Source organism: Varanus komodoensis, unplaced genomic scaffold, assembly GCF_004798865.1.
Source record: "Varanus komodoensis strain SLA01 unplaced genomic scaffold, ASM479886v1 scaffold2, whole genome shotgun sequence".
NCBI lineage: Eukaryota > Metazoa > Chordata > Lepidosauria > Squamata > Varanidae > Varanus > Varanus komodoensis.
Genome location: NW_025335568.1, coordinates 13,010,319 through 13,032,083, shown reverse-complemented (window position 1 = coordinate 13,032,083; position 21,765 = coordinate 13,010,319). Strand labels below are relative to the sequence as shown.

The following is a 21,765-nucleotide window of genomic DNA, read 5'->3' as shown; positions in this document are numbered from 1 at the left end:
GGAAACTATTGGCTTAAAACATGGCCGGTCCAACATGCAGGCCACAAAGAGCGTGTGGCCCCACTGCAGGCTCTGTCTCTGCTTCCTTTAGCCACTGGATTTTCAGTGGTGGTGCAGGATGAAAAACTTGTTTTTAGGTAGAATCACTCCCCCCACACCCCAAGTTCCAAACAGCACATGCTTTACATGGCTGGTCCAATCCTTAGCATTTGCAAGCAGGACTGGGAAACACCCGCACCTGCAATCCAAGAAAACTGCTGCGACTCACTGACTGGGTGCAGATGACACAGTACACCATACTTGAGGGTTGAATATGGGAAGAATGTGGGTTGTCATTGGAATGTGGGTTGTTGTTCAAACAAGGCTTGTTAACTGTGAACAACTCATGAAGAGAACCCATGGTCTGTTTTGGGTTGCAAACTGTGGGTTGTTTGCTGCAGCTTCTCATCTTGGCTGGGCTCAGCCGACCGTTTCAACAACAGTTGTTCAAGTGACATCCCATACTCAACCCTTGAATGTGGGTTGTTGTGCTGTTTGAACACAATTCTGAGCTGGATAAACCAAGAGTCCTCATGTTCCTATTTATTTATTTATAGCATTTTTATGCCGCCCCCCTCGCAGAAAGCCTCGGGGCGGCTTACAAAGAAGATAAACAACATAGAATAACATTAATATTAATAACTATTATGTGGTACAGTCCAGAAAACTTCACCTTTTCGTTCTGTGTAATGTGCAATTTGGCTAACATTTTGCACAAAACCCCAGCAGGGAGTAACTATGTAGTTTTCATGTTTTGCTGAGATTCCACAGCTTCCCACAGAACAGGTGCGCGCGCGCGCACACACACACACACACACACAGAGGAAAAAAGTGGGAAATTACCGGTTCATATTCATCAGCATGTTTTTCAAGCTGGTTGAAAAGCGATACCAGGCCCCCCTGTGGTGTGGCGAGTTCAGAGAGAGAACAGCTGTATTTCTCATCCGTTGATCCAGGTGTGATGGTTCTACAGCTTGGTATTGGTGGCAAATCCATCAGCAGAGGAGATGGAGGGGAACTAAAGGTTGAAGAACGAGAACAATTAGGTAGGCTCCAAGGTTGTCAGGAGAGGGCTGGGTTTGTATTGAGTCAAACGGCAGCTTCAGTAACATGAGGTTTATTTAATATAGTCACTCTATTTCTCCTCCCACCTCTTGGTTCCATCATTGGACCTTCAGGGTGGCTCAGCCATGTTTGTTTAGGCATCTGTCTAAGTTATTTTTGGCATAGGAGGCAGAACATCATTCAACCTTCTCTCTTTGCCCCTCATGGTAAAAATGCAATAATAACTAAGTAACTTAAAATTTGCTCCCCTTCATGACACACAAAATCTACTGTCTGAGGAAACCTTACATTACCTGGGGCCAACTCTGGACCTAATTTTTCCCATCAACACAGGAGCTCATTCACCCAGGTGTTTTCCTTTTAGTTCACATTCAATGTCAGAGACAAAAAGTGAAGAGAGAGAACTTAAGGTGCTGGAAGGGGGTGTCTAGCTCTGATAGTCTGCTAGATGCAAAGATTAAAAATCAAGTCCCACATAATATTTGAATGGGAAAGATACCTATGTCCTGAACTTCACAGCAAGTCCAGTAAGCTCAGAGCCACAGTTATCAAATTAAAAACAAACAAGGCTATATAAAGAAAAACCTGCAATGAAATAGGCCCACAAAACATACCTGTCCTCCATTTTTGGTTGCCTAGGTGACTCATGAGAAGAGTGATATATCGTGCGAATAGCTTCCTCCTGACTGCAGGGCATTTCATAAGGACTATGTGCTTGAGTGGGAGATTTGTTTGGAGTCTGGTACAGAGCAGAACCCCACTTGGCGCTTGCTATTTGGGTCATGCTGGAAACAAGCTCTTCCCCTCCACTCCCGCTGCTATCACTGTAGCTGTCTCTCCGAGAGGGTGACTTGGCACATTTCCTGCTCTTATCTGTGGCTTCATTTTCATCAGAACTGTCATCTTGTTCTCTGTTAGATGGCTGAAGGCTTCCTTTGCTGATATCAGGGAAAATCTGTGGTGGGGAATGGATAGGGGTCTGCAGAAGAAAAAAGGAAGATGTTTGTAAGAAACAAAACCAGCTGGCATTTCAGGGAGAGTTCCATCCTTAAAGGCAGCCTAAAACATTTTAAATGTTGTTGCTGTTATCATTATATCTATCTCCCACCTATTCCCAAAGATTGGAACTCTAGGAGGGTAGATAATTAAAAATAAAGATATTTAAGGTAAATACAGGCATTTTGAACCTTAGGCCTGTGAGCCAAATTTAGCCTATCTGGGGTCCCAATCCATTCTGCGGTTGGCCACACAATGATTTCCTTCCTCCAGTCATTTGGTATTTCCTGACTTGCAGTTTTCCCTTATCCAAAAAGTTTGACACGCCCTTCCAAAGCCTTGGCTACTAGTAATCACAACTATAACATATTGATACATGGGGTATTTTCACCCTGGCCCTTTGTCCCTGTTCCATTTTGTCTTTCTCTCCACCCTCCTCTAGAACGTGCCCCCCAAAACTGAATTCAACCCTTGGGCTGAAAGCAGTTCAGAAGCTCCTTATCAAATAGGGTTCAGTTAATTAAACAAAACTGAACTGATCCTAAAGAATCCCCTGCAGTCAGCAAATCAGCAGATCTAAAGTGGTGCTTATACATGCTAGAACCACAGAGAGCAAACGCTGTCCGAGAAGAGACGAGTGTTGTTGCAAGATCTCTTACTTAGGCCTAGTTTCCCCTTAAAGCGGACACTTCCATTGCTCCTGGCCTTTCGTTGTTATTTCACTTGCTTACCAATCTAGTAGCACTGAAGCCTAGTTACACATTAACTGAACTTCAGAGCTTTTAATTTAGCATCTCATATAGAAAAGAAATTAACCCCACAGCATGCAAACCAGACTATGTATGAAATTACATAAGAGGCCTATGTCCCATCACAATTGCTAAAGGGAAATGTTAAATATAACCCACGTTTGCATCTTACCTTCAACCCTCTATCTCAGCTTAGTGCAACTACACATTTGGAAAATTACATGTGATGTTTCACAAAAAGGAACTTCTCTCGTCTAACCCAATATGCTATAGTTCTTACCAATAAAGAGGGATCAATTTCTGGAAGTATTCCAGGAAGTGGCCTGCAGAGGAGAAGGGTGACTTCAGGAGATGTTCCTCTGAGAGCTGAGATAACTTCCTGGAGGAATAGAACATGGAAAATAAGGCACAGGTCTAACTGATGTGGATAAAGGTGCCTACTGCTAAAAGAACGCAATACAGCGAAGCGCTGCTCACCTGTTGGGACAGTCCTTTCAGAGAAGACCCATTCACTTTCAGGATGACATCCCCAACTTCAATCTGCCCACTTTCTGCAGCAGGCTGCCCGGGAAAGAGCTTTTTGACTCGGACTATGCTGGAACCTGGCTGTTCCGGGGAAACACTGTCTTCACGACAGAAGCTGAACCCCAGGCCTGAACTGTTTTTCACTAGCTTCACCTCAAACGAGTTGTCTGCAAAAGATCAGTATGAACCACGTTATCACAAGGATAAAGATGCTTGCTGGGTCATGCACAGCCGTGCTGTCTCAGGAATCTAAGCAGTTGCGGTACATTCACAACAGACAGAAATCTGAGCATTGATCCATGTGCAGCCGAAGATGCTTGGATTGGTAGAATCGATGATAAACAGAATGGTTTTTACGTCTCCCATGAGAAACTCAAGAAGAAAAGCAGCAAGCCAAGAAACACAGAGGAGTGTGGGAATACCCCATCACAGACAGTCACAGGTGAGGACGTGAGAGATTTATAATGGCAATGAGGAAACTTTGGGCACCACCTGTGCTCCTACACTAGTGCTACTGATGCAACACTTGGAGAAACAAACATTTGCACAATGATAGCATTTCTAGCACGACAGTTTGCCCAGGAAACCCACTGCACTAGGATGTGCTATTGATTATCACTAGCACACAAGCATTGTTGGGATACCCTGCAGACAAGACGGAACAGATGGGCCTCACATGCTAACAATGCACCGCACACAAACACACTGTGTAGTCCCTCTGCCCTACACTAACCACTGCAAAAAGGGCAAGTGATAAACCTAGAACAAGCATGGTGTCTCTTGCAGTGATGGATGTGAATGGTTTTGTTTTACGAAAAAGGAGCTGATGGCATGACCGCTCTTCATGCCAAGAGCCCCTGGGAACGGGCCCTTGACAGACACAGACTGTTGAATGGGAAAGCAAATCGAAACCGTGCATTTGTGATGCAACTGGAAAGAAAGAGAACATGTCTCCATCATTAAAGCAAGGCCAGATGATGAAGAACAAGAAGCAGCAGATTGAGGAGAGAGAATAAGGGAACAGGGAGCCATGGAAAAACATATCAGGAAATTCAGGTGAGCAAGCAAGACATCCAAGACACAGAGAGAAAGACGAGGAAAATAATTTGGCTCCATCATCATCATCACCATCCTGACTATTCTCAGTAACTTGGACTCAAGGCAGCTCACATTAAAAAAATTATACAATTAAAACACTCAAAAATACAGAAATTAAAAATTTTGTTTTTTTTAAGTTTTTATTATTTTCTACCAGAAATTAAAAATTGCATTGGTTAGATATTAAAATTACACAAAATATCCTTATTAAAAACACTACAAACAATATAGAGAGTAAACTCACAGACTCAGATCATTCCCAAAGGCCTGCTATAACAAAATAGATTTTGCTTACTTTCAGAAACCCAACAAGGTGCCAAGCCAGCCTCCCTGGGAAGGAAATTCCAGAGCTTTGGGGCAGCCACCAAGAAGGCCCTCTCCTACATTCCCACCAGAGGTTCCCTGTGAGGGTGGTGAAACCAAGATAAAGGCCTCCCCAGAAGGTCTTAAACTCTCTGTGCAAAGGATTTGCCCAAGCAGTTACTTTAATGTCACAGTAAATCTCAGTCAAAACACCTAATATTCTAAAGATAAACCATTGTTTGTAATCCCTGTGAGGTCTGAGAGCACCTTGGATTCCAACAGGTCCTTACCATCAGTGACAAAATTGTACTCTTTGGCACTTGCTGATTTCCTCACGGGCCTCTCTGGAGCCCCACCATGACTGGGCTGGTTTGGAGGTGTACTCTGTGGTGTCACTGGAGCATGGACTCTAGATGATGAAAGCTGCCCCTTCTCTAAGACCAGGTGAACCTCCTGCAGACACAATCACAAATGAGTGAGCACTAAGTCACAGAGACCCCTCTTAGCAGATTCTCGGTTTCCGAATCGCAAAGCAGCAACCGATGTTCAACTAAGCCGGCAGAAGGGGCGGAAAAGCCCTACAGGATTGGCCAACTCCTTGGCACACAGTTCTAGAGAAGAGAAAGCACAGACACATCTGTCCTAATCCTTCATGTCGACAGCAGCAGCACTTAGCTTGGTCAAAGCCACCGCACCTGCGCTTGCTCTGGCAGCAGCTACTCTTGCCCAACAGGGAGCAGCCGTTGCTCTCAGGGCAGACAATCCCTGTCACCATGACTAAGATTGGGTTGGTACAGGATAGCAGCTCCTCCTCTACCTCTGTGGGACCTCTTCCAACTTAGAAAGAGAACACAGGAAGTGAAAACATAAGAAGGGCAGGGTGATAACCTCCTACCTGGCCAGTATTCCTCAGGATTTCCACAGCTTGTTTATGGGTTGCTCCTTCCAATGTAACCCCATTGACAGAAAGCACACGATCACCTAAGAACCAAGGATGGGAAAATTACAGGGAGACTGGGAAATGTGTATGCAGAGGATGGGCATGATTCCCTGAAGATGTCTTCTGTTCAAGGCCTACTCAGTAGCTATTCCTTTGATTCATGCAGGGGAATGTCCAGCAGGGTGCACAGATGAGACAGTTAAAAAAAAAACCTCCCTCTGCTCCAGCATCCCATTCGCAACAGCAGACAGAGAGAAGTCCTTGGGGCGCTCACAAGCCACGCCTGCCCAAGACGCTTTGCTGCCTGAGGCAAATGGCAAAATGGTGCCCTCACCCCAAAACTGCAAGCAGTCCAGACAAAATGTGTTGACCATTTGATTTCAAGCCAGAATTTCTGCAAAGAGAAAGAAACGAATCCATACCCAGAGTAATCCTAGGGCCCTTAGGCAGCATCCAGGCCAGAATTCTGAAAAGAGCTTGGACTTCAGTCCTGCTGACCTACGCTCAGCTCACCCTTCCCTACTTGCAGCTGGCATGGAAAAACTGTGCCAGCTGCCATTCTGAGATTGAGAGCTCAATTTTGAAGAGGAGTTAATGGGGGTGTTCCAGAAAGCAGGTTGGGGAAGAGATGGGACCATTGGAATACTAAGTATGAAGTGCTAAATATGTGGATATTTCTCGTCCTCCCTTTTGCCTTTTAACTCTATCCAGTCCTGGAATGCAGCCACCAAGAGCTTCTCTGAAATGGAATCCAGCCTTTGGGTTGAAAGAAATTCAACTTGATTGCTGGAATACATCACTTTGGGCCAGTCACTCACTCACTCCTGCCTAGCCTACCTCACAGGATTGTTGCTCTAAGGATAGAATGAACCTGTGTAAGCCATCTTGGGTTTCTCAGAAGGAAAAAAAAGGCAAGATATAAGTGTAGTAGAATAATAATGATAATTTTATGAAAACTTTAAAAGAAATGTCAAAAGTTATATTGGACAGTGCAGCAGTGCAAGAGAAAGGGCCAACAGTACACGAGGAAGGGGACCCTTTATGGAGGGTCCCAGAGCAAGCTGGCCCAGCTCCTGCCTCCCAACTCCAAACCAGGAAGGCCCTATTAAGAGTACCTTGCTCAAAGACTAAAGTTTTCAGCATCCCGCATATCTCGTAATCTGCAAAAGATATAATTCCAACCAAGTTCTGATACGAAAATAGGAATAATTATACATGCCTTTTTGAATTCTACCATCAGCTTCTGCAGCTCCCTTAGGAATAATAGCCTTCACATAAAGGCCTCCATGTCTCACGTTGGTATTCACACCACCCTATGGGTCATTAAAAAGAAGATTTAATGGAAACAAAGGTCTCTAACCCTCAAACACCAACACAATCTCTTAAGGAGTCCAGTAAACAGCCATGCAGGCTATCAAGCAAAGGGAAGCAGCCAAAAATGACACTCACTACATAATCACACTATTACTTTCTGAATCCCATGCAAAGAACTGCAGATGGAAAAACACATTCCAAGGCTCCCTTCAAAGTGACAGTTGTGAGAAGAGAGTGACCAAGAATATTTATGCAAGTTAACCAAAGCTTGAGTCTCTGTGAGACCATCATGCATCTTCAGCCATTCAGAAATAGATATGAAAGGAGTAGAAAAACTAAGATCCACTTCTTCCTTATGGAAAGCTGGAAAAACAAAAAGACTGGATAGTCTTGGTAGCGGTTTCTGTTAATGTTTGACGGTCTGGTGAAGTTTGCCACTGTGCCTTTTTTTCTTGATGAGATCCCTGTGCCTTAAATTGCTAACTCCAAGCAAGAACTCAACATGCTGTATTGCCAGGATGGGAAAGGCTCAGGTGCCTCAGTTCATCCTGTACAACCTTGCAAAAGCACTACCAGGGAAAAACTGGCCACTTTAAGTAACCCATGGTTCCTGGAGAGAAGTTCCATGTCAAGGAAAACAGGAGTTAGGATGGAGTCTGTCAATACATTCAAAGCTGAAAACTTCCTTTAAGAGAGCTTGCCTCTCGTGGTTTTAGATGAATTCTATGCGTATGTACTTGGAAGCAAGTCCTATTGTGTCTGGTAGGCCCACTCCCTTCCTCAACCTGATAATCCCCCAGATGTGTTGGAGGACAACTCTGATCGTTCCCAGGCAGCATCACCATTGGCCAGGAATGATGGGAATAAAGTCCAACACATCTGAAGGGCAGCTGTGCAGAAGTGAGAGATCCCGGGATACTTTGGCTTTCCGGCTCAGGTTGGAAATCACAACCAGGGAATGCAGAGCACACCTGTACAGCAAGCTCCTCAGAAACAGGGAATTTGTTTTCCAAGGCCTAATACAGGTGGCAAAGTGCTGCACTATTTTAAAAAAAGGCTGGCACTCTTAATAATTTGGACAAATATCTCAGAACTCAAGACTGAGTTGCTTTTCTTGGGTTGAACCATGCAGGTCTCTATTTAACTATCTACATTTGTTATCCTGCTTTCCACAGCCAAACTGTTGTCAAAATTCTGAAACGCAACCCTGCAGCCTAATCTTTGGATTGTGTACCAAAGATTGCCATTTAAAAGCACTTTCCAACACCCCTGTGAGCAGCAATGAATGTAAGCACATGGCATCCTATAGCCACTTTCTGAGGTTATCTTTAAAGTGACATTGTCAAGTAGCTGCACGACAAATACACAGCCTGGGTAGATCTGATTGCTTTATAGGAAACAGGTGCATAAGAAGAGGTTAAAGTTGCCAAGCTTGTAACCCAGAGATGCTGCATGAAACTACCAGAATGCTGAATGGGCAGGAGCTAGTGCAGATCCATAGCATCTCATGCCATTCCTCCCTCAGCTAGTATGAGACCTTCTTCCCCAGCTTGCTGGAAGTGTGTGTGTGTGTGTGTGTGTGTGTGTTGGTGGGAAAACTTAAATCCTGCTTGGTACAGCAGCTTCAACAGGAGTGTGAAGGAAGGGATGGGAGAGGAAAAGAGTGGGAGACACAGAATCAGTACCTTCTATTTTCTTGGCTCTTTGAAAGCAATGCAAGCAATACCTCTTGGTTGCAAGCCAGCCATCCAAAAATAATGTGCAACTGGAAATACTTGGTGGAATTCTACTTTGCACCAGCAGAGGGAGCTCAATCCTATGGATATTTAGACAGGAAGACTCCCACACCTCCCAGGTTTCAGAATTGTGTCGAATAGGATGCCTTTGCACTCAGGGTCAGATCAGAAATGGCGTATGGTATGGAATCCTGGACATTATAGGGGCTTTTTCTATTTAAGCATGCACGGGATTATGCCCTCAGTGACATGCCAATACATTGTGGGGGGCAGGGGGAAGCCCAAGGATAAGGCTTCTGTCATGCAATCCCATTGCCTCATCCATGGAATTTTACAGGGGGACAACATCTCACGGTTTTTATTTTGTAAGCTTCTCATGTTTCCCCACTGCTGCTTCTAAAATCGACTGCAGAGGAAAGGACAGAAGAGCTGCATGGTGCCCTCTGACTGGAAGCGCTAACAGCTCTCCATTTGGAAGCCTGCAAGGTCATTGTTAACCCTGATAAGAAATGCACTGGTTTTCCTGCAAGGACCAGGTGGATTCCCAGTGCAATTGAACTGCCTCAAAATACAAGACAGGAAAGAGTCTATTTTCTTCTTCTGTCATTTTCAGAGTAGTAATCTGTCAGGAAATGGGTCTGCAAAGGGGAACTCTATACATTACAGTGGTGGTCAGAAATGCTGGCGTTTCATGCAGGAGGCACATGAAATGTGTCTGTGCTCCATTAATGTAGAAGAACTCTGGACTGCATTTTGCAAATTAGCCTAATCTTTTCCAGACCAATAAGGTGCTGGTTATGTTGCATACTTTAATAGCCTAATTATACTTTTTGCATTCTATTTTATTTGACCTGCTGTTCTATTCCACTGCCACAATTTCTGTCATAATAATGTCATTTTTTAAAGCTTGTGCAGGACCCTGCTGTTTTTTTCTGGGCCAATCAGAATCTCAGATGTGTGAATTTAAGTGCATTGACATTCATGGTAATCCTTTATGCCACTCAAATTTGCTTCTAGATTTTTAAAGGGACTGTTGTTTGATTCTACTCTTATTTAACATATTACATAATTTGTTCTGCATCCTTGGCTCTTGGTCCTTTTCCTAAAGTCCTTTCATAAGAAAGTCACCATGTTGTTATTGTTTTGAAGGTTTTTTTGTTATACAAATGTTATTTTACTTATCGTAGAGAAAACCTTGTTGCAATAGGATATGTTTAGTTACCTTTATTCTATTCAAAGACAGTTGCATCAAGGTATTGAATTGGGTCTGTTTTGCAGGAAACCAAATGTAACCCTGTGTTTGTTCTGATAAACAGAGCTACTTTCTGTCCCATATATTTGCACAGTTGTACGATTGCAGCTCTGATGGCTGTTGGAAAAGGCTGCAGTGTAGCAGCTGGCAAGTACTTGACTGTGCCTCTTTAAAGTCCACTGCTTCCCTGTAAATCAGACATTTTAACAGGTCACTTGGAGTGGAGAAAAGGAGAAAACAGCTAGAAACCTTGTCAAACAGTACCGTGACACTTATTCCCAAGCCGTTATCATTTTTGACCAGTTCAACCTCAAAGATATCTCCAGGCTTAAGAGGTGGTGCAGAAAACTTTTTAGAATTCATTGAGTTGGCCAAATTCATGAACGATGCCTCCTTTATGGGGAAATAAAAGTACAAGAGAAAAAGGATACTCTGTTAGAGAAGTAATTGGTAAGTATGATGGTACACCGTACTTAAGGGATTCAAGGGATTATACACACAAAAATATCCACACACACACAAACACAAGAGGAAGGCTAACACTTTTGTCCAAACATCATACAGACCCCCCAGTCTAGCAGTGCACAGTAGTTTTGGACTTCACTTCCTATTATCCCTAGCCAGGATGCCTATATTTGATTATGAGAGCTGCAGCTCAGCACATCTGGATACAATCAGGTGGGCAAGGCTGATGAAACAGAACGTTTCAACAGGTCCTGCGCACAAAGGGTCATTCGACATTCATCTGCACCAACTCTAAAATGAAGGACTGATGCATCAGAAATGACACAGGCCAGTAATTTGCTGAACAGCTTGATGGGTGATATGGGTAGTTGACCCAAAGGAGCATCATATGAGCTTTAGGGCTGTATATGACACCGGAGACATCCTGTGAATCCTTTTGGATTTAGTGAAGGAATAGAATAATCTCAGCCTAAAAGAAACAGGCAGGACAGAGGGCGATGAGCTATGCAGCCGTTCTGCATTTAAGCACACACTCAAAAACATTAGGGCTTCAAAAACCCTCCAGGTTGATCATGGATTTTTAAAAATACACGATCAGTTCAGTATGGATGCTTCGTGAATGAGAAAAGTTTGGGCTGCAATCTTATGCAAATTGCCAGGATGCACGACCCATTCAATGGGTCCGACTTCTAAGGGGACACAGACAGAATAGTATGACTGAAGTTTGTTCTTCTAGGTTCAGACAGGAACAGATGTATCTTTTGGATGCAAACAGCAGTGAAAATCGTAATGGTCACCCTATTTCTAGCCAGGAATGTAGTAAAGAGTCTCAGAATAGTTGCCTTCCTAGCCTTACCCCATGAGTGAGAATTAGCCTGCCCTGCACCAAAAGAGCCCCAGTTAATTTCACTATTTTAAATTCATTTTAACCTTGTTTTGTTGTTACGGTATCTGTATTATATTTTATTGTTTTGTTTTTTGCACTGTTGAAAGCCACACAGAGTGTTGGTTATGAGGTGGTATAGAAATGAAAATAATAAATGTCCCCTTTTATTGTGTCTTTTAACTTTCCATGGTCCCTTCTCTCTAAGCTTCTCCACAATCTGATGTGCAGATGGCCAGCCTTCACCTCTCTTAGCTTGTGTCAGCTTGTGTTTGTTGTGAACTGTCTTCATGACCCTTAAGGTAAAAGGGTGTCCAGGGTAGGTATAGCAGGGAGGGACCCACAGACAACGCCCTTTGGATGTGTTCCTTCCCTTCACCATGGCAAGCTGCTAATTCTCCTCCCCCTAATTCCAGCCCAAAGCTGCTTATTTTTCCAGCCATTTCAGTTTTTCAAGTTTTGGTTGAAATGTGTGTTGTCGTGTTTTTAGATCTTTCCTGCTGCTGGTTTTTATTCTGGCTTTACATTATTAAAAGTATAACGTTATATGTTTTCTCATATTGTACTCTCGGGTTCTGTGAACTGCCCAGAGAAGTTTGGCTGTGGAACGGCATATGAAATTGCTCAATGAATAAATAGAGTGGAAGTTCCCTTTTTGTGAATACAGAAACCATTTTAAAAAACAGCACTGCATCAGAGCCAAAAGGGAAAGGAGGAGAGAGCGAGAGAGCGTGCACACGGGAGGAAAAATATATCGCATAAATGGCTTTTCCATTTGTGCGCTAACTTCATCACAATATCCAGCTAGTATGTTGTGCTCTCTAAAACATGAAGCTTGTTTCTGTGCTGCACATAAGCAACAGCCCTATTAAAAAGATTTGTATCCACACCAGAGAAAGCACTTAATACATTCAAGACATTTCAAGCCTCATTTTTTTTTTTTTTTGGCAGTACTTTTTTTATCAAGCCTCATTTTTCTGGGCAGGCTGGTGTGTGTGTGTGTGACTCTCACATTGTCCAGCAGCAAGCAAACTAAATGAGTTTCCAAGAAGCAATGCTAGGCTCTTTTTCTGTGATCTTAGTGACTGTATAACACTGAAACACTTGCAAGGAGTTTCACCTTGAAAACCTGTACCCAAAAGGTTAGTAGGAAGTACAGGTGCAGGTAAGCAGTAGAAGCACTGCTGTGACATACTATCCCATCTACCCAACCTCTCCTATCCTCTTTTCTGGGAAAAAACCATGCTGTAATTAATAAACGGCATGCGAGAATGGCAAGCTACAGAAATGCACTGTGCCTTTTTGGTGGTCGTTTGCTCCTGGCTGCTCGAGTAAGTGGCTTCATCCATATCAGAATCCCCTCGGTCGGAATACTCGACTGTCTCCACCATCCCAGGCTTTTTCGCCTTTGCCAGGTGCATCTCCAAAGAAGATCCATTCCTCTCCACGCATTTGGAAAGGGCAAGCTGGGAATCACTGCAAGGCTGGAATTCCTGCTGGGTCCTCTCACTGATGTGGTTTCCAAAACCACCATGTGCTTGACTTTGGGACAAGCTGGCGCTTTCGGTCCTGGAATCCTGAGAGCTCAGGCTTCCATCCCGTTTGCCTGAGCAGAGGCCCGATAAACTTCCAGAGACGGGCCTTGGGTGACTTAGCAGCCTGTTGTGTTCTTCTGAAGAAGATTCAGCTTCGTTGTCTGGTGTGAGTGAAGGTCTCTTTAAATACCCCTTAGTGCCACTGAGAAGACTAGACAATGCTATGGAAAGATGGAGATACCACCAACAAACATTATTGAGTTGCTGTCGAACACACTGGCTCAGTTCAAATACAAATATCTCAGTTTAACATTTCAAGACGTGCACAAGCCTTGAGCAGGCCTATATCTTGTTCTGCCCTTTGGGAACAGGTTTTCCAAGTTGTTGCGATTCGATATCTTGGTGTTTTTATTAACCATAGCTTCCTGTTTTGTCTGAAACAAGGAAACTAAGGTTACAGGAATATAAAAAACCACCATCCTAAATCTTGATTTGAAATTGGTTTAAGAACCTGTTTTGTTGTGATCATTGATGAAAGGAAGGGAGAAATGTTACACAATGGAGCATATGGACCAAAAACCCATTATGTCCAAACAAATCATTGTTTTACCCCACATTTTAGCATTCTAGAGATGCTGCAATATATTGACATGATAAGAAACATAAGGCAGAGCTTCAGACTGGGCTGACCAAAGTTATTTTGATGCCTCAGCAAGACAGAGAAGCTTTCTGAGCGCCAGTGTGGTATAGCAGTTAGAGTGCTGTACTATGACTCAGATGACCTGGGTTCTGGGCCCCACTTGGCCAGGAAACTCACTGGGAGACCTTGACCATCATGGACTCTGTCTAAACTACCTCAAAGAGTTGTTGTGAGGATGAAATGGTGAGGTGGAGGTCCCTTCCTTGCAAATGGAAAATTTGACAATATATAAATGCAATAAATACATTGAATAATACTGGGATAATGCTTAACCTTCAGTACTTTCAACATGATAGACTGCACTCTAACCTAGGTTGTCCAGGTCAAGCCATGCCAAGGACATAGCTCCGTCTTCCAAGAGGGGAATGACCCAGAGGCCTCAGAAGAAGCACCATGTGTCCCAGCATCTGCCACCTGAGGCGGTTGCCTCATGCAGCCTCATGGAAAGCCCAACCCTCTCCAATGGCTGCCAACTAAGATCTGATTAAATGAGCTGCATCTACCTGGAACACACTGACCATTCCACACCTCCACACCCCACAGCTTCCTCCCTTTCTCCCAGAGACTCTCTTTGCTGTTTGCTCGGAAGCCTGGGTTTTGCCACAGGTCTCCACCAGCTGAACCATCATGGGAGCTGGATGTTAACTGGTGAGTTTAAGTACCACAGAACTCCTGGAGAAGGGGCTAAAACCTGCCCCATCCCAGGGCCTCACAATGGACATGAGAGACTAACTCCTACTAATAAGAACATTAGTAGGTTCGAGCTGTTAGAACAGTGCATCCACAAAGAAAACCCCCCTTCCCATTTTACAGACGATTTGCAAACAGGAAGAGGATCCGTCACAATGACTAATCCAAGAGGCAGTTTTTTTTTGTTTTGAATGAATACCTTTGCTAGGCCCCTCCTTCGGCTGCGAGATGACAAGCGTCACATCATCTGGAGCCTGGTCAATGATCTCTAGAGCCCTGTGATGGCTGACACCTTCCAAGCTCACGCTGTTCACCGATATGAGGCGGTCTCCTGTGCAGAGAGAGCGAGGCAGAGGTTAAAACCAACTGGTCCACATATTCCGCCCCGTTCAGGACAGCTGTGGAGCAGCCGACCAAACACGCAGATGCACCACTTGCGCCTCCCACATTGCGCACGGTCCCGTTCCCAAACTACCCCTCCCGTCACTTACACAAGGAGAAATTGTGCGGCAGTAATGCATGCCAAACAGCACTGTGGCTCTTTCGACAGCTTGCCGATTGTCATGCTTCAGTAAAGGAGTTGCAAAATAGATGGGCACATAGCTTTTCCCCCCAACAGAGGGAAGACAGACAAGGCACCAGAAGTTTGGTGTAGACGAGAGGGCCGTCCAGGAACTGGCTAGGCAGGCAACACCGGGCTCGGCTAGCTGGACTGTGCTTGCTCCTTAGTTCCTCCTCTCTCGCCACTGATTTGCCGCTTGACCTGCTTACTGTTGGGTGCTCAGAACGGGACCAGGCTTTTCCCATGCTGTGCTTTCCCCCAGAGCCTTCGTAAATCTTTTACTTGGTTTTCACCAAAAGATTGTGCACTCTGCAGGTGAAATGGGAGAGGCCCGCTGTATTTTGGGACATGTGGCACAGTTTCAATAGCCAAGCTGCACAGAAGCTGCTGAGGTAACTTGTTGTGCTGTGCTAAAGATCCAAAGGGGCTCCAGGAAGCCCCACGCAAGGGAGCCCCTAGGTTTCTTTTATTCTCATTGGTGGCAGTCAGTACCAGTTGACACTGCTCCTCCAGATCTTGGGTCCTCATATGGAGTTGCCTGCAGGCATCAGATCTCTCTCTCTCATTTCTATCCTGCCCCATAGACAAAGCTCTCTGGGCAGTTTACAACAAAACAAAACAGAGTAACTAATAGAATGTCAACAGTTTCCTGCTGTTATTTCACACACAGAGAGAAAGGGAGAGACACTGGGAATGTTATCTATGGATTTACAGAATGCACCAGAAGAACTCCCATCAGATTAATTTTTGAATCCAAAGCAGTTATAAAATAAATGTCTCGTTTACAGAGCCATAATCAGGATGGTTAGGATTGGGAAAAAACAATATTACTGTGTTTAGCTGTGGATTGTTCAAAACAGTTCCTAAAAAATCAAAATAAAACAGATCATTACCCCTTTTTTATAGCATTTCATTTTCTGAAAGAAATAGGAAGTGAAATGCGTATTCGTGTCACTCTGAAGTTAGCATCAACATTTAATGTTTAATATAAAATATTCAATGGCTTTTGCCCATTATGTTGATTTTTAAAAAACAGACCAATTTTAACAGACTAACAGACCAGTTTTTAAAAGACTATTAACAGACTGAATATTTAATATTAATTCAATTTCTATTTCCTATTTATTTCATTGGACAAATTATACCCAAAGTCACCTGGCTTTAGTGATCCCTGTCGATCAGCTGGTCCTCCAGGAGTGATTGAATGAATAAAAATTCCAAGATCAAGTTTTCCAGTTTTCTCCCCACCTGTGATCTGAAATCCTGTTAAAAGCATCTCTTTAGTACCTTTCAAAGATGCACAGTAATACTCTATGAGCTACACATAGTTTGCCTAGATATTTCTTTGGCAAAACAGCATCCTCCAAAGATCTTACTGTGGCCTTATCCAATCTGGTGCCCTCCAGATATTTTGGATTTCAATTCCCATCCTCCCCAGACTGCAAGGCCAAAGGTCAGGAATGCTGGAAGTCCAAAACATTCAGAGGTTATCAGGTTGGGGAAAGATGCCATTGAGCAGCGCATGGATTATAATCAAATTACCTCAGTAGAGAAGCCCCAGGTGCCAAGGTTGTCCAACTTGACAACCTATCCTGAAGGTGTATGATCAGGTTATCAGTCTCTAAAATGGGAAACCAGAATGCTAGTTTCTCTGCCACCAGACTGCCTCTGCAACAACTTTTCAAGCAACTTCTGATATCCACTGTGACAAGAAATAGTCATGCCTTCTATCTAATATTGTTACCGTTGCTAATAATGATGATGAGAATTATCATTATTACACTATTGCTGCACTGCACCCTGTCCTCTTTTGAGGAACCCAAGGCAGCTAACATAGCTCTGTTTTTATACTCAGAACAACCACCCAGTGAAGTAGGTTGGGCTGAGAGTCCGACTGGCCCAAAGTCACCCAAGTGAGCTTCCTGGCCAAGTGAGGACCAGAACCTGGATCTCCCGGGTCTCCAGGGCAACATTTTCACCTCCACACCACACTGCTGCAATTCTTCTATTAGTAATTAAAGAAGAGTTATTGCTAAAAAGCCATCAAGGTGGTACGCAAGCTTAGAAGGCTTCCAAAACGAATCTGGGCTGGTTTGGATGACGCGGCAGTGTGCTGTGCTGGAATCTTCCCAGTGCACATGGGCAGCAAAGGCAGGCCCAGATTGGATGCTTTATATACTGCCTGAACTGGCTCATACCCACATCCGCTGAGATCAGCATCTTCTCCCAACAGCTACTGGCCATGATTGCAACATGGAATCCCTGACCTCATTACACCACTGCGCACCTGGTGCTGGGGATCGTCTTCCAGCATCGTATGCTGCTTATGAGCCCCAGGAAGATTCTGGAGGCTGCTGCTGGATCAGGACACCAAACCAGAGCAGCCTTCCCAACCTGGGTCTTTTACAACTCCCATCACAGCATGATCAGGGAAGCTGGAGATGCTAGTTCAAAATATCTACTGAGCCCAAGATTAGGGAAGGCTGAATGAGAGGTACTCCTGACTTGCTGCTTCAAATGGATCAAGAAGCCAAGGGAACAGACACTAAAAGAAAGAAGGGGAGGGATTAGATAGGGAGAAGGCTGCCACAGGTGAGGTCAGAACATTGGTCCAACTAGCCCAATATGGTCAGTGCTACACGGCAGTGGCTCTCCTACATTTCAGGCAGGTGTTTCCCTTGCCTTACGTGAAATTGCTGGAGCCTGAACTGGGACATCCTGCATGCAAAACATGCAATCTACCACTCTTCAGGTAAGGCTGTTAGCCAGTCACAAGCTTGGCTGCAAGCATATTGCATGCTCCTTTTTGGTTTGTTTCTGAATTTATATGCAATGCAAGCCACGTACCTAAACCACATTTTTCATCTTTTCTCAAGGTCACCAAGTTGATCTCCCTTTCTGGCAATTGCACGGCATTCTGCTTTGTTTGCAGAACATCTGAGAGGGAAAAAAAGAAATAAATAAAAAATTAAAATTGACACCGACACAGTGGGGTGTATTTATTTCTCGAAACATGACGTGACATGAAGGCAAGCTTCATTTAGGTGCAGGGTATAATTAAAAGCAGCAACTCCTACAACCCAAGAGGCATTAATGATAGACCTGAAAACTATTTCAACATTTTGGGAAATGGAAGAACACTGATCAAACTATCCTACTAGGATGTCTAATTCGATGAGCACTCAAAATGTACTGGTTCAAATCCAGGTACTGAATGAAATAGCTTTGAATACATGCACTATCAGTGCAGTTCTTTCACTATCACATATCCCTTATGATGCATGTCTGAGATCTTCTTCCCCTGGTGGAAAGAGTGGTTCACCCTCAGCATGCAGGTAATGAAAGAAAAAGGCACAAATGGGATTTCCCACGGGATGGACATGTGGATGAATTACGTTCATTTTCAGCTTCTTTCAATACAGTCAATTTCAGCTTCTCTCAGTTTCTCATTTTTCATTCTTGGTTTCTCCTGAACACTTTTAAAGTTCACATGAAAAGTCATACACAGGTATGCTTCTGTTAAATATTCTGCTGAAATGCAAGCAATGATTTTTTCGTACACCCTGCTTGGTAGAACGATGCCATTACAAGATTCAGAGAGGTATGAAGTTTGGAGGTTTGAATTGTGATTGGGGCGAAAGTGCAAATCCTCTGGAGCCTTGTTTTGCTATGTCAAAGGCCTGTGCACTAATTCTTTAGTGATGTTCTGAAACGTGAGAGACAATCCCTTTGACTAGTGTTAGCCAGGGCCTGGACCAAGTACCTTTCTGATGGGCAAGCATTTAAGCCAGGCGAAAAAGAACAGCTGGAAAATCAGTTGAGAAGGTAGTTGACATGTGGGAGCGAGTCTGCAGGGAATGAAGGAACTGGGGTACTGGTTGGTATGTGAAGTTTTAGAAGGACTAGGAGAAAGCTGAAGGGAAAGTGAATAGCTAAGGCCTGGATGTTAACTCATTCGTTTTGTGTGGCTGGTGGAAATCATGTGTAGGAAACAGGTGGCTCTATTACGCCAAGAAGCCCCATTCAGATCTTGCCAGAAGCAGGTTGTACAAGCACACAGTAAAACCCCGAAAACCTGTGTAAGCAGCTAGTAGCACAATCAGAGCTGCTTTGGGGTGAGACAAGGACAACACCCAAAAGCTGCACCCGGTTGTGACAGAATATGGCTGAGGTGGAGGTTTTGGCATGAGATAAAAGAAATCAAGAAGCTGTAGCAAAAACACATCTCTTGAGTCCTTAAAATTGTCACCAAGCAGTCTTTGGAAACCTCCAAGCAGATACGAGTAATCCTTTATGTATGAAATATCCCTTTAAAAAATTATTTGCTTAATGGCTCTTCTTTGTCTAGTGTTGATGCCCATCCCACGCCCAAGCTTCTTATTCCACTTGAAGTAGGTTTAAAAGTCGTCTAACACAACTGGTGGCAGTGGGAAAGGGTCAGGTTGTAGAACTCTGAGTAACAGTGTTTCTTAAGCCCAGAAAAACAAGAATTTGCCATAACTAAGAAAACCTATGTGTGGAATTGCCCAGTGAAAGAGCCGCTTTCCCCTGGGTGATGCCGGTTCTGTGGAGGGAAAACTTCTATATAACCCAAAGCAAATAAATGGGAAACACAGATGTTTCAGTGTCAAATTAAGAAATTGAAGCCCTGAACCACGCTGCTTTTCAGACTCAGCACCCTTGACTACAGGTTGAAGGAGCACCTGGGTGTTCGTAAAGCCTGGATCTACAGAGCAGTGAATGAACCTACCAAACTGCATTTTTTGGAAAAGTATATCACTGCAATTGTAACACAAGAATAGGATGAAGTAACTTCCTTTGGCGTTGCATCCTGACCCAAGCAGAAGGTAGACAATTTCTCAGCTTTCCACCTGGGAGCTCAGGGCCATTTGCCTCCTCTTTTACCTGCAGCTTAAAAACCCTTGTAGAAAAGATGGGCTCAGGTGAAGGAGAAGCTTAGCGTTGCTGGCATGCCTCATGGCCGGCTGGGGCCGTGCGACTAGGTCACTCCAGTAGATTCAGTGGCTTTACTGTTTCAGTGAGTTCTCCTGAATTTTCAGTTGGGTGCTAAAGCAAACAAAAGCACTGAACCGGGACGTGTGCCGATGCAGATGCACCCTTGCACTGATGGCCGATGCTGAGGGCAATGGGTCCAACCCAATCCTTTCCTTGGTTTTTTGCAGCCATGGGCGTTGCTGATAGGACAGGCACCTAGCTGTGTGCCACTGCAAATTTTCATTCATTCTGAATAATGAGTATTTAAGTATTGGGGTGTCATTTTATCTATCTTTCCCAAGCTTAGAAAACAGGTCTATTTTCATTTCAATCTGTCTATCTTTCATGCTGCTGAAGAGGAGTAATACATGCATTCCAGACACCAGCAACACTTGCCAGGACTTGCTAAAGTTTTTCCAGGTTGACTCCTTTAAGGCATACTGTGGAGTCTTAAGGCCTCCCTGCTTCATCTTTTTCATTTCATCTTGCTCCCCCTTCTCCCCAGGATAAGTGATGCTGCCTCCTTGTTTCTGTGTCCCCTGTTATGTTTAGGAAGGCATGAGAGATACTCCATTCAGCAACTCCCCTGTTACAGTATTGCAGAAATCCTTGCCTAAGTTGCTCTACTATTCCCAAACCTGTCTGGCCCCAGATGTGTTGGACTACTGCTCCCATCATCTCTCAGAAATTGTAATCCAACACATCTTGAGGAAGTGAGGCTGGAGATGCTACTGTTAAGCCCCTGCCATTAATGCTTAGCATTTAAATAGTCCTTTATCTGACATGTTTCATATCAGGACCAATCAGGCAAGGATAAGAGGGTGCTCTCTTGCACAAATGTAAGCTAGCCTGTTGAAGGCAGAAGTTTACTTCTGCAATAGCAATGGGATAGTTTGGCCACCACCTGTGAAGCAGCAGGCAGGTCTGGGGAGGCCCTATGGGTGGTCTGGTATACACAGCCCTCCTCCAAAGGAGAGGTCCTCTTCTTTGTTCTCCAGAGCCAGCATCCGTCAGCATCATCTTACTTTGTCTAACGGTAGAGCTGGCCCTGCATGATCCACCCATCCACCCTCTTCTCCAGCACCCTTCCGACAAGTCCATAAAGCTGAGGATGATTCTGTTCTTCACAATTCAGAATGAATGAAAGCAAAGCGACTTGAAAGTGAAAGATATTGGTTTGCCCAAACTGTTGTTTGCCTGACAGGAAAACATACTAGGATAAATCCCTTTGATGGAGAAGGGGCATTTTCAAGCAGAAAATTTACTGGATTGGCTTGGGACCAAACTACACATGAGAGATGAGAATATGTCTGTTTTCTTTTAAAATAAAAATTAATAGCAGCAAAGGGGATATTGGGTTTGCTGGTCCCAGTGAATCCATGGCTACTTACCAATTTACAGCTGCCTCCTTTAATCACTACACTGCATTAGTTGTTGCAACACTTATCTGGGAACGAACGTTTTGCTCTTCATAAATTGGAACGAAGTACTTGGATAGTTAGGCACTTAGATTAGGAAAAAAATCAGCATCACCCAGAGCAACTCAAAAGTACACGAACAGTGCAAGGAGATTGCTAAAAACTGGATTATATTTCTAAATGTCATAGTAAAGTTTACAGAATCAAATAGTGCTGACCTACAACAAAGGCTTGGCCAGTTTCTTCAGTAGATGAAGAGTCAGATTCATTTTTCCTTCTTTCTAGGCTGGCATCTAAACCTGCATGAGAGTGTGAACTAAAAGATGGTTGAAATAGTAAAGGAGGAGCAAAGAGGAAAAGAGGAAGCAAAGGGGGACAAAGGAAAAATTTAATGAAATAATGATACAGAAATCTGACTCACAAAGCACACAAATTGATGGAAAGGCGCACAGTTCATTGCCTTAAAGAAAACATTGGTGGAAATTTATGAAACATGAAGT

General features: G+C 43.9%; 1 protein-coding gene across 10 annotated transcripts in view; it reads right to left on the bottom strand.

Annotated features, from left to right (window-relative positions):
* Positions 1-21,765, bottom strand: part of PTPN13 (protein tyrosine phosphatase non-receptor type 13) — a 161,368-nt gene that overhangs the window by 23,236 nt on the left and 116,367 nt on the right. For 5 of the 10 annotated variants that reach the window (XM_044429300.1, XM_044429304.1, XM_044429301.1 and 2 more), the window contains exons 19-31: positions 21,484-21,581; positions 17,700-17,789; positions 16,008-16,115; positions 14,490-14,621; positions 12,664-13,121; positions 10,267-10,410; positions 6,935-7,028; positions 5,671-5,756; positions 5,066-5,228; positions 3,327-3,541; positions 3,130-3,228; positions 1,719-2,083; positions 883-1,057 (exon numbers count right to left, since the gene is read on the bottom strand). In XM_044429300.1, coding sequence (XP_044285235.1) covers positions 883-1,057; positions 1,719-2,083; positions 3,130-3,228; positions 3,327-3,541; positions 5,066-5,228; positions 5,671-5,756; positions 6,935-7,028; positions 10,267-10,410; positions 12,664-13,121; positions 14,490-14,621; positions 16,008-16,115; positions 17,700-17,789; positions 21,484-21,581 — 2,227 coding nt within the window. The remainder of the gene's footprint in view (positions 1-882; positions 1,058-1,718; positions 2,084-3,129; positions 3,229-3,326; positions 3,542-5,065; positions 5,229-5,670; positions 5,757-6,934; positions 7,029-10,266; positions 10,411-12,663; positions 13,122-14,489; positions 14,622-16,007; positions 16,116-17,699; positions 17,790-21,483; positions 21,582-21,765) is intronic. The other 5 variants (XM_044429303.1, XM_044429308.1, XM_044429306.1 and 2 more) reach the window with 3 other exon arrangements.